Here is a 12,267-nt window from a genome sequence, read left to right on the forward strand (position 1 = left end):
CAGCCCACGTCTTCCTCTCGTCTATCTTTTTTTTTCTTTTTTCGCCTCCGCTCTCCTCGTTCGCCTCCATCGCTCAATCAGAGCTCGTCCCACCTGCAGGGAAGCCATCCATCCTTTGTTCTCCTCCCTCCTCCTCCTCCCCTTTCACCTCCACACGTCTCTGTCTGTTTTCTGTCAACATCTGCAGGGGAGGAAGCCGTCCTCGAGCGCCTCTCATCCTTCTCTTGCCGCTCCGCAGCTCCGCATATCTACCCTCTGCATCTGCATCCCATTATCCCCCCGTTCTTACCCTTCACCTGCGGAGAAGCAGTCTCGCTGTTTCTCCTTCAATTCTCTCACCTTTCACCTGTTCGTTTGTTTTTCTTCCCCCCATTTGATCTCACCGCTCTATCTTGGAAATGCATCCAGTCTTATTATGTTATGTTCTTGAGCCATAAGAGGGGATTTTTATGAGAGAAAAAAAAGGAGAAAAGAGTCCATAAAATGCTTCAGAAATGACAATGAAATACCGCTGTTGCATTCTTTTACAGCTTGTTTTGACCTGGTTTATATTTTGTTTTATGTCAGCCATTAGAATGTATGTCTCACGCTTAAAGAAAGGGTCTTGACATGAACAATTTGAAGTAGTATCATCACTGTTTTTGGTGCACGTTGACTCCAGCTTTGTTCTCATCTCCCTTTAAGACTTAAGAAATATTCCCTTTAGAAATAAAGCTCGAGGCCATGTTTCAGACCAAACTCTCTCTCTCTCTCTCTCTCTCTCTCTCTCTCTCTCTCTCTCTCTCTCCTCCCCCCCTCTCTCTCCTCACCTGCGGGGAAGCCGTCCCAGATCTCCAGCCAGTCGTATCGGCAGAGGGCGCCCGGCGGCGGCGTGGTGTCCGGCTCCATGTCGAAGCTGTCGAACTCCACCACGATCTCAGACATCTTCGGGGCGAAGATCATGAAGGTGCAGTCCAGGTTGTTGGGGTACTTCTCGGGGAAGCCCGGCGTCTTGACGACGCCTCTGGGGGCCGTAAAGTTCCGGGAACATTCTGGACCTGCGAGGAGGAAAAAGAGAACGCTGATGAGTTTTTTTTTTTTAAAAGTGTCCAGAAGTGTTCTGGACAGAGTGATTAATCCTCGTTCGGACAGAGGCGTGAACTCTGAGGGGTCGGTGTTCGCACATTAAAGTGGCTTCCAGCTTTTTTTTTCTTTTTTTTTTTGCAAAATGAGCCGTTTGTGGTCCTGAAAGCTGAGACACCGACTGTCTGTTCATGGCTGCTCCATGCAGCACGGCTTTCAGTGTCGAATCTGCCAGGTCAAAAACCTGAAAATCGAAAATCCTTATTCACCAGAATAAAGATTTACTTTGACTAAGACCTTGTGAGTCTTAAAACTAGATTTTCTAGAAGGAGCAAATGACAGTAGCATGAAATAAGCCATCAAGACTTCCTTGGATCCAAATGAAGTGACTAATGTGTCCTCTGATACCTCAAACGCTCTCACATTTATATATATATATATATATATATATATATATATACTTACTTTTTATCTATTTACTTTACTGTGGCCTCGTTTTTCTCTGCAATTAAAAATTAATGTCAGAATTTTAATTGAGACATGTAGAATGAAGTGATTTTGATGAAATGTCATTATTTATTTTATAGGCTTAGATTTGGTGATTTTTCCTGATAGAAGCGACCCGTTCAAATAACAGTTTTAGTGTGATTTTGCAGATTTTTTTTTTTTTGCCTTTCAAACTTGCCGGCGGGTTGTGTGGTTCAGAGGGTTTTTAAAAAATGGCTGATTTAAAAAAAACACAACCTGGTCCCCTCGCCCGTCGGAGCCGGCTGAGTCCGTGTTGTGACGGGGGGGGGGGGGCTCATTGACAGTCCCGGACACTGAGAGGCTGTTTACAACCAATCACGGTCAACAAACACCAACAACACACACACTGATACACGGACAAATACCACCCTGTCAGCTCATTAGACACGTCCAAGTGCACACAAACGCTACCCTACATAATCATTCAACCACGAGCTCAGGATTTGTATTCAGAGGGCAGCCAAATATCACTGCTGCTGTATACTTTGTAATATTATCTAGAAGGCCTATATTTGTTCTCTAAGGCTTTTTTTAATGAAGCTCTCTTGCTCTGACTTCTTGCAATTCATACACATCTTTTAAGAATGCACAGCCTTTATAATCTGTGTAACACAGATTTATGAAATCTGCAACATAAATAACGTTTTACTTGCTTATTCACACAAAAGAAAAACACCCGTAAACAGCGTCTCTGCTGTTATGTTGCACCCTCGGACGATGATGTTTCATTTTTCACACTTTCATTCATGCGTTTGGCGAGTAACACCTCCTGGTGATAACATCGTCAGCTGTGTCGTGTTTACATCGCTCCCTTTTTTTTACATTCATCTCACCATTGTTGTGTGGCGGCGTGAGCAAAAAAAAATCAATCTGTGTGTGACATAGAGCAACATTTGTTTCTTTATTTCCGTGCATAAATCTGCAGCATACAGTGGGAGCACAGTTTTAGGCTGCAGCTTGTGATGATATACTGTGAAGATGCATTTAAGGAATCGTGATGTTACACATGCACAAAGAGCGTTATGCAAGAGAGACTTTGCAAATGTCTCGTTTCACTTTTTAACTGCAGTTAAGAGCTGCACGAAAACCTCGAAAAATTCCTCGAAAGCGTCAGATGCTCCTCTAGATTGTAAGATTTATGTATTGCTTTATTTGGTACAGTGCACATTAATAAAACATTCCTGGCTGTTTTTCATCTGTAGTCCCAGTGATGACATAAAGCCTGCACCAGGCAGCGACATACGACACCTCCTGATAAAAGTACAAACGGAGCGGCGGGGTTTACAGCTGCTGTGCCTTTGTCGTCCTTTTGTACACAAGTTGTTTTTGTCCGCTGTCGCATCCACGCTGCTGTCGATGCTCGTGAAAAATCTGTGCGTCGGCTCGCATCAAGTCAACCTGGCGGTTCACACCTCTCTTGTTGTAAAATGACATGAGCGATGTTACGAGACGCCGACTGATCTCTGCGGGTGAAAGACGACGCGAGGCGTGGGCGAGGGTCAAGCATCCCTTGGAGGTGTGTGTGTGTGTGTGTGTGTGTGTGTTTGGGGTTCTTATGTTGCCAGGCCAGATGTGACCTGCATGTTATCCGGGCGTGCCTGTAAACATGAATCCTCATACAGACACACACACACACACACACACACACACACACACACACACACACACACACTCCAGTGGACCCCATGCTGTTGACACAGGTGGTGTCGTTAAAAGGGCGACATGATGAATGATGTGGAAGAGATGAGGCAGGCTTCGATCCTGCTCAGCTGGCACACTTTCCAGTGTGTGTGTGTGTGTGTGTGTGTGTGTGTGTGTGTGTGTGTGTGTGTGTGTGGGGGGGGGTCGAATGTGCAGATGGGCTGAGTAAATCTACCAATCCTCATGAGAAATCTAGGCTGCTGCATGTCTATCAAGGTCAGAAATAAATGAGATTTCAGGGCACAAATATCCTTGAAGTTCACATAGGAAAATAAAAAACTAACAACACACATTTTTTGCTATAATGCATCAAAGCTGGGGTAGACAGTTTTCTACCCGTGGGCCCTTGGCTACGGTTAGCAGAACGCTAAACTACAGAGTGCGGCAGCAACGAGTCTCGAAACCCGGAAATAACGGAACATGTTTGCACTTCTGGTTCCCTCGTCTCAAAGTCAGATTTGTGAATGTGTTTCTGGTTAGATGCCTGAAATAAGGTCTGTGGTTAAAACAAGCTTACAAGATTCTATCGGGTTATTCTAAGATATAAAATAAGTAAAAGTAAATGAATTTTGAATCTTTAAAGTAAAAAAGGCGGTTGTAAACAAGCGGCTAAATGAGACTACAAAACGCCATTACCTCGTTGTGTTTACTCGCACTCATGTCACCGTGGTGAAGTTCCTTTATAGCCTAACTTCAGCTGTTCTGGTGGCCGATGCAACAGGAACAGACACTTTTTCTGCAGGCTTTCACTACAGGGTGTGTGTCTGCATTTGTAGAGCAGCCAATGGGAACGCCCTCCCTCTGAAAATGACCTGTGATTGGCTGCTTTGTTCAAATTCAAAGGGCGTGAAGTCATAATAATTTGTAAAAATTGTTTGTTGTGAAATCCTAGCATGAACTGTCCGACAAAGTACATTTTATCTGTAAAAAAAAAAGAAAAAAGCTGCAAACGAAGACCAAAAAAAATCACTTCCTTGGAAGGACGAAGAACCACTCTCGCTGTTTAAATGTCTCAAAAAGACGAAGCTACACCCCAAAAACATCGAGCGTGCCGGCCTGTTTGCATATCTCAACGTGTCTGTTCAAAGACGCTGCATATGTTATGTTGTGTGTTCAAGCGCACCTGTACATCGCCTCGCGTCACTCTCCTCACTTTCAACACGGTGCATTGCTCTCATCTCTCTCTCTCTGTTCATCCATCTTTTTCTTTCTTCTTCCAGCTTTTTTTTTTTTTTGTTTTTATCAGCGGCCCTTCAATCAGCTGCGGCTCAATGTCTAAACGGCGGAGAGACGTGTGCGTTTCCTTTGAAAACCTGCAATAAAAACGAGACGGTTTGGCGCAAATATAGTTCCAGGTCGCCGAAGAAGGGCTCACTTGGCTCTCATTTATGAACGATGTGTGTTCTGTGGTCAGCAGAGGGTGGAGTTATGGTTATGAGCCATAACTCGCTCATTAATCCAGAGATTTACCCAAAATTGCTGCGGAGCGCTATCTTTGAGGCCAGACGGAGCTCGTCATCTGAGCGACGGTTAGGGCCTCTTGTGGTGGTGTTTCGGTTGGAGGTTGTTTTTTTTGGTTTCTGACGTAATGACAGACGTGGAGGAGAGAGACGGACAGAAGGGAGGAGAGAGGTAAAGAGCTGAGGGAGGAGTGATGCCACAGACAGACACAGACATAAACAAAGGAATGTAGAGACATGTCACACCGTGTATACATGTGTGTAAAGACTGTCTCAATCTCTACGTCTGAGATATCTGAAATCTAAAACGTCGTAATTGTTATGAAATACCGATACTTCAAGGATTACTATTTGATTCAAAAAATGCAAAAAAAAAACCTCTGAGATCAGAGGACGAAAATAGGCAGAGAGAGAGAGAGAGAGAGAGAGAGAGAGATGGAAGGCCTGTTTGTAACAAGAGCAGCAGCTCCATTTAGCAGCGACTTTCATCATGCTGCTCTGGCTGTAATGGATTTTAAATGTGGTGAGAAAGAAGGCAGTAACATGACAGGGGGATTACCTGAGTGAGTACAAGCGCTGGTTTTGACTTGTTAGAGGGGAGAGGACCCATATTGAGGCCAACACACACACACACACACACACACACACACACACACACACACACACACACACACACACACACACACACACACGTGCTGTCCTAGTTTCGAACCCCCTCTTCTGTGCCAGAGCATCCATCTCATCTGCGGGTCACCCCTGTTGCCTCCAAGGACAAGCAGCCCATTAGCTAAATGAGCCTGGGGTCCCGTGCACCTGTCTTTTACACACATGCACACACACGCGCACACGCACACACACACACACACACACACACACACAATGGAAATCAGATACACACAAAAAAGACAGACAGATAGCTACAGGCACATAGCAACACAAGACAAACAAAAGACATGAAAAGATAATGTGTGTAAACACAAAGAAGGGTCGATGAAGCCACATGCACGTTCTCACACACACACACACACATGAAATTCCCAGCTCGTCCTGCAGCTGAACCGCAGCCGGTAGAGAGGAGACGGCGGCCGGACGTTCTCAACAACAACAGCAGGAAAACAAGTTGCTCTGTTTCTCCGACAAACACGAGGAGGGACAGGAGCAGCGGCGTGCGGAGAAACACGGACCCTGACGAGTACGCCTGGTTTACACCTCGTTCAAAGCCAACATCTCATCTGCTAACTGCTGCAATGCAAGAAAGTCAAAGCTGCGATCCACCAACAACCGATTCTCATTTTCAAAATGAAATATCTCGACTTTCAGATGGAGCGTTGCGTCCATGGAGGTTTTGATCAGATCACCTGATCCTCATCAACTGATGGAGTTCTTCCAGTAAAAGGTCCTGAGTTAATTAATTCAGTAAGCGCTTCAAAAACAAAACAACAATGGCGAACTGACCACCATACTTCCTGCTCCCTTACTCGCACCACACCCATCTTCAAAAAAACTTCTACACACATCTGTAACGTTTCTTGACTGCATCGTTGCCAAAATCCCAGATGCTAGAACTCAAAAATGCTTCTGTGGTAGTTCCACATGCAGTCTTCAGGACCACGTTGTGCCATGATGACACACGCAATTAATGCTAAGGAAAGAAGCTCCAATGCTTCCTTATCTCCTTTAGCATAGGGAACGCTGGACCGTCATTTACCAAAGGAAAGGAAATAATGCCGTCCCACAATTCCTTGCGGCGGCAACATTTAAAGTGTTGGGAAAAGACACAGGATGTCCCGTTTCTTTACTATCTGACCAAAGTCTATTTTCTCAACTGACTGTTTCCAAAGTGAAAATGGCCGCTAACCCTCAAACGGTGCAGAAGTGACTCTTTAAATACCATCGACATACAGAAAGTGATGGTTCCTCCCTGTTCTATTAGACTCTCACAGCTGTTTATTTCATGAAAAGAAAATATGAAGTTGGATGTTTTCAGACAGTAAATGTCATGGTGACCCAGACTGCACTATGAATGCACTATAAATCACAATTTGATCATCAGATCAGCAATTGGAGCTCCGGTATAAATCATCACACATCCATGGTGAAGCTACATTTAAAAAAAAAAAATTCCACCGGGAAAATGTTCAGGACCAACGCTCCTTCTAAGCCGATGCTCTGCTGACCTACTTTTTAAAGATTTATTACGCTGACTCTCTAATAACATCCTGTCATTCGACTCCACTTTGCACCCTGAAATTAAAGTCGATACGAGCAGATTTCAAAAAGGTACAACAGACGTGGGGGCCACACTTTGTAGAGGAACAGAGGAGCTCCTAACCTTACTCATATTACTGCCTGTCTCCTCATTTAAATAGCAAAAAAAAAAAGAACTCGCCTTTCCACTTTTTTTTTATCTTACAATACTTTCAACACAAGTCCTCCTGGGAATACTTATTCCTGGAGCCTGTGATTCTGTGAATGGTTATTGCCCTCAGGGGTGCAAACAACAAAAATGAAGAAGAGGAATCTCACGTAATCGCATGTCCCCCTTTTCTCTTTATCTGATTTATCTCCAACCCCCCATTGGTGGAAAACTGAAGTGGTCACAGGAGACTCGCCGTTTGGGAGACACTCAAGTGGACCCAGGAGAGAAGAGCAAATACAAATGTAGGACAAGGTTCCTTCCTCGGCAGGCCAGTGTTTATGTAGGTCTGTCCTGCTTGCATCCTGCCCCAGCTAAACGCGCTGTTCCCCCAATGGCATTCTGGGTCTTTTGGTTTACGTAACTTGCGGGCTCGAGGGGGTCAGTGTACCAGAGGTTCAGGTTCAGCTCAAGCTGTTTGGACAACCTTGGACTTTATTCTCTGAAAGGTTATTTTAGGAGCTCGGAAGAAAGCAAATGTTTGTTTTTTTTGTTGTGTGTGAAATTCGTGCGGCGTAAAGAATCACTCAAATTTCCACAGTAATTAGACTGCATGAGGACGATCACGTGTTTTAACATGCGGCCTTCATATGGACGTATGCAGCCCTTGTTAGTGTGATATCTTATGAAAAGTTACTCCTCAATTTCAGGTCGTTACTCTTTTCAGAATAAACTCCTCAAGAAACACCTTCGTTAGGTTCAGGCAAGAAAACGACTTGGTTTGGTTTCGGAAAAGATCGTCGTTTGGGTTCAAATATCTACGGAAGCTTAAGTACGGAAGTAATGTGGCAAATCAATGACTCTGTGCTGTCTTTATACTTCCTGGTTAATTACATACGTTTTGCTTTCTACGAATCACAGTGCATTCACTTCACACGCTGTATGAGGACAGCATGTCATAATACTTATCATTATTTGGGTGGTGGTTGTTTTCATCCCGTCCCTGAACGATTCCCACAGCTATGGGAATCATTTGACAGTTTTGCTAACCTGTAGGGTTTGTTTACAACTAATATGATCACGTTTCTTCCCCCCTCAGACATCTTTTTAGTGATCAGATAACTTGCACAGAACCAAAACTCTGCAGAATATATGGCACCAGATTTCCCTTTAAGACACAGAGGACAGGAATTCCAAAAGCTTAAGTGTATTTGATTTGTTTTCATCCCCTGCTGCTCTTCAGCAGCCTGCCAGTATGTAAAATATGTAAAAAGAAATAAATGAACTGCTGATTATTTCTCTCAGCAGCAATATGGAGCACGCCATTGATCCAAAAAGCAACAGAACAAACCTGTGGAAACCTGGCTAAACTACAATTGAATTTAAATTGGCTGCTTTCCATGAGGCGATTCATCACATTCAGCGGAGCGTGTAGAAAACAGCGGAGCAACCGCAGCTCCGCTTCTGGCTTTCAGCTGATGCTGCTGCTGCCGCTGCTGCCAGGATGTCGAGCAGCAGCGACAACAAGGGCAACGCACCTGTCTTGAAGACCTCGTAGCGAACGGAGAATCCCGCCCCGTGCGTCTCGTAGTCAGAGACGAACTTGATGAGGAGCTGGTTGCCGCTGGAGATGATCGGGGACGGCGCGATCTTCCCGCAGAACTTCCCCAGCATGGCCGAAAGCTCGTCCCCGCCGTTGTAAACCTCCACGTAGTCGTACCTGAAGGAGGAGGAGGAGGAGAGAGGAGATCCAGGTTTAGGCTGGTGCTAAATACAGATGTGCTGATCTATGTTGTTTTTAATCAACCTGCCCTCATGGATGAGAGAGCGCTGGCGAGTGTTTTACACGTCTTTGCTTAAATGCACACAGATGTTGAACATGTGCACGAGTAATTGTTGTGTCTGAGACTAATTTATTCGTCCAAAAACTGCTTTTTTTAGAGGCGTTCCACTGATTTTACACAAGAAATTAATTTACAACAAATGTTTAAGAGGAGGCAAAAACATTGTTTTTCATGCACTGGTACATTTTTAGATTCTGGGCTCTTTTGCTTCTTCTTTCAGACTCGTGCAGAGAAAACATCCAAAATACAAATTTAAGTGTATTGTACTAATGGGAAAGTTTCGTGGTGATATCTATTAGTTTAGTATTTTTACCCTTTTTACCTGTAGCGCCTTCAAAATGTATGTGATTACAAAACATATCTTTAAAGGCCGTTTTCTCTAAATAAGTTTTCTCTTACATACACCAAACGTTCCGATGTCATTCCTATCCAGAAGAGGTTGTTTGTATATTGATCATAATCTGATTTATACAACATTCTATCACTAAACACATGGAGGAAATTGTTGTTTTTTAACGGCTGTTGATACAAATCCAAAATTCCCTCAGTAACAACATTTGACTCAAATGCACTTTATCACTAGTGAAGCCTAAAGGACACGCCCAAACCGTGAAACCACAACATCTCATATCTGTTTTTCTCAGTTTTGGACACTGGGGACTTCTGCATTTTTTACTTATTTGAGGCATTTCCCCAAATACCAATGTAGGTCAGCTGTTTGGCCTTTTTAAGAGTGTTTCGTTTTCTGGTCCTTATTGCCGATGCTGGGTCCCTAAATCACGACAGCTGTCTCAAGTGAACGACGGAAGATCAGCACATCTGAGCGGATAGAGCAGCTGTATGGTGAGTAACTCAATGCATGCTGGGGGAAACGTAACATCTGCTTTTCTATATTGCAAATATCAATGTTCTTAGGTCATGCTATGTCAGGTATGTATTGTCAAAGAGAGTCTGAGAACGTGCGAGTGTGTGTCTCCAGATTGTGTTCACATTCAGATACAATCTGATTTGTTTCCCACAAGTAAGACACCCAACCACATCTTTTCTTCCATATATCCACTGGTCCACAGGTGAAGAATCACCTCGTGTGCATGTTGTTGTTTGTTGCTTTTCACGCTGATAAGAAAACAACTCTGTCTCAACTGTGTGCTGGGAAATAAGAGTGCAGCGTGAACGGAGAATGGACAGAAGCTACTCTTCTTTCTAGGGGTGAGAAAGCGATGGGAAGAGAGAGAGAGAGAGACAGAGAGAGAGAGAGAGACAGAGATAGAGAGAGAGAGACAGAGACAGAGATAGAGAGAGAGAGAGAGACATAGATAGAGAGAGAGACAGAGATAGAGAGAGAGACAGAGATAGAGAGAGAGAGAGAGAGACATAGATAGAGAGAGAGAGACATAGATAGAGAGAGAGACAGAGAGAGAAAGAGAGACAGAGAGAGAGAGAGAGAGACAGAGATAGAGAGAGAGAGAGAGAGAGACATAGATAGAGAGAGAGACAGAGAGAGAGAGAGACAGAGATAGAGAGAGAGAGACAGAGATAGAGAGAGAGAGAGAGACAGAGAAAGACAGAGAGAGAGAGACAGAGAGACAGAGAGAGAGAGAGGAAGAGAGAGACAGAGAGACAGACAGAGAGAGAGACAGAGAGAGAGGGAGAGAGCGAGGGAGACAGAGAGAGAGAGAGAGAGAGACAGAGAGAGAGAGACAGAGAGACAGCGACAGAGAGACAGTGAGAGAGAGAGACAGAGAGAGAGAGAGCTGCTGTCTGTGAGGACCTCCCACCACCGCTGCAACGCCTCATCCTTTACCCGCCGACACCCCAGTCTGTCCACCCACTGTCCGCTTCACCACGTCTCAAGTGTGAGCAAGTCTGTACTCGTACATATGCCTCGTGCATGCCGTTTGTCTGCAAAACAAGTGCTTATATATATCCAACCTGACCTCATGGGAAGGAGTAAAAATAGCACATTTTTAAGGAAATTCCGCATGTCATAAAATTTGTTGGGGTTTTTGCATGTCACTTTACGCCACGGTGTTACCATGAAGCAGCGGCAGTTAGATTTAGGCAAAAAACCACTTAGTTAGGTTTAGGAAAAACATCATGGTTGGGCTTAAAATAAGTATGTAAACTAAGTAAATAACACAGCCACCATAAGTAGTCTTTTTCACTTGTCACGCTACATATAGCTCTGAGCGGAGCCGCATGTATGCGTTTGTATTGCAGTGTGGACAGACTGTACACACGCCGTAAAAAGCATGAATGGCGATGTTGTCACACAGACAACCGTCACATACTTTTCTTTTCTGTCATGATAATTGCAATAGTATGCGGTTGTCTGGACTTGGAGAGCCCACTTATGGTCTGTCTGTTTTCCCTTCACACTACAGGACTTGCTCAGACGTACCAGGTCACACATATCAGACATGTTTGGACGGATAATTTGTGCTGCCCACCCTGCCTCAGATTCCCCCTCCTGACGGTCACGATGGGAAAACCCAGTGGATGTAGTCCACCATGCCTCAGACATTCTGGAACATCTCATGTCAATAAAAATCTTCTCAAAACTATTTTTAAAGTCTTCATATCGCTGTTTTGTTGGCATTCTTGGACCATGATTTTCCCATCTGACATTCTCCTTGTTGGGACAGTTGCTTTCGGTTATTGAAAGCACTTTGTGACTGTTTTTTAAAAAGTACTGTACAAATAAATCATATTCTACAGAACATGTTAAGTGATATGACAAGTTTCTTCCTCTTGCAGCCAGCTGTGGAAACAACTCTGCCTGACGAGTATCTGAAGCTGAAAAGGGTAAAGTACGGAGAGCCTGGACCCGAGGAGCAAGATAGAGGATCCATGCCAGCTTTTGGGGTCACCGTGTTTAAAGCTGACCTCTGACCTTTTCCTGACAAGAGAACAGAGAGCACTCCTAAGGAAGCTGGGTAGAGTATCGAAATATTCCTTCAGCATCGGCGGCTTGCTGATCAGCTCTCAGTTAAGAATGTGTGGAATGTGTGTCCAATGAGACAGAAATACACACTCAAAAAAAAAAAAACCCAGAGCTCCTGACGTAACCAGACAAACAACCGAGCTAGGTTGAACATTTTTGCCACAGCTGAACTTGACAAAAACACCTTCAGTGTTCCCACACGGTGAGCGACTTCCTCGGCCGCGTCATCTCGGACTTCAGGAATTCCGCCGTCGGCCGCTGAATTCTCTCACGGCTAACAACGTTAGCGCTGCAGACGGACGGCTTGTTAGGCGACGGTTTCTCAAAGAGTCTCTTCATGAGTTTGACGTGGGAAATTTTGCTTTTCTTCCT

At 44.4% G+C, this 12,267-nt stretch overlaps 1 protein-coding gene across 1 annotated transcript in view; it reads right to left on the reverse strand.

The window, feature by feature from the left end:
• Positions 1 to 12,267, reverse strand: part of LOC137890630 (neuropilin-1a-like) — a 74,760-nt gene that overhangs the window by 42,593 nt on the left and 19,900 nt on the right. Inside the window, exons 3-4 of the mRNA XM_068734795.1 lie at positions 8,646 to 8,827; positions 810 to 1,037 (exon numbers count right to left, since the gene is read on the reverse strand). Coding sequence (XP_068590896.1) covers positions 810 to 1,037; positions 8,646 to 8,827 — 410 coding nt within the window. The remainder of the gene's footprint in view (positions 1 to 809; positions 1,038 to 8,645; positions 8,828 to 12,267) is intronic.

Source organism: Cebidichthys violaceus, unplaced genomic scaffold (genome assembly GCF_023349555.1).
Source record: "Cebidichthys violaceus isolate CVI_PGR_0920_01 unplaced genomic scaffold, fCebVio1.0.p SCAF_67, whole genome shotgun sequence".
NCBI lineage: Eukaryota > Metazoa > Chordata > Actinopteri > Perciformes > Stichaeidae > Cebidichthys > Cebidichthys violaceus.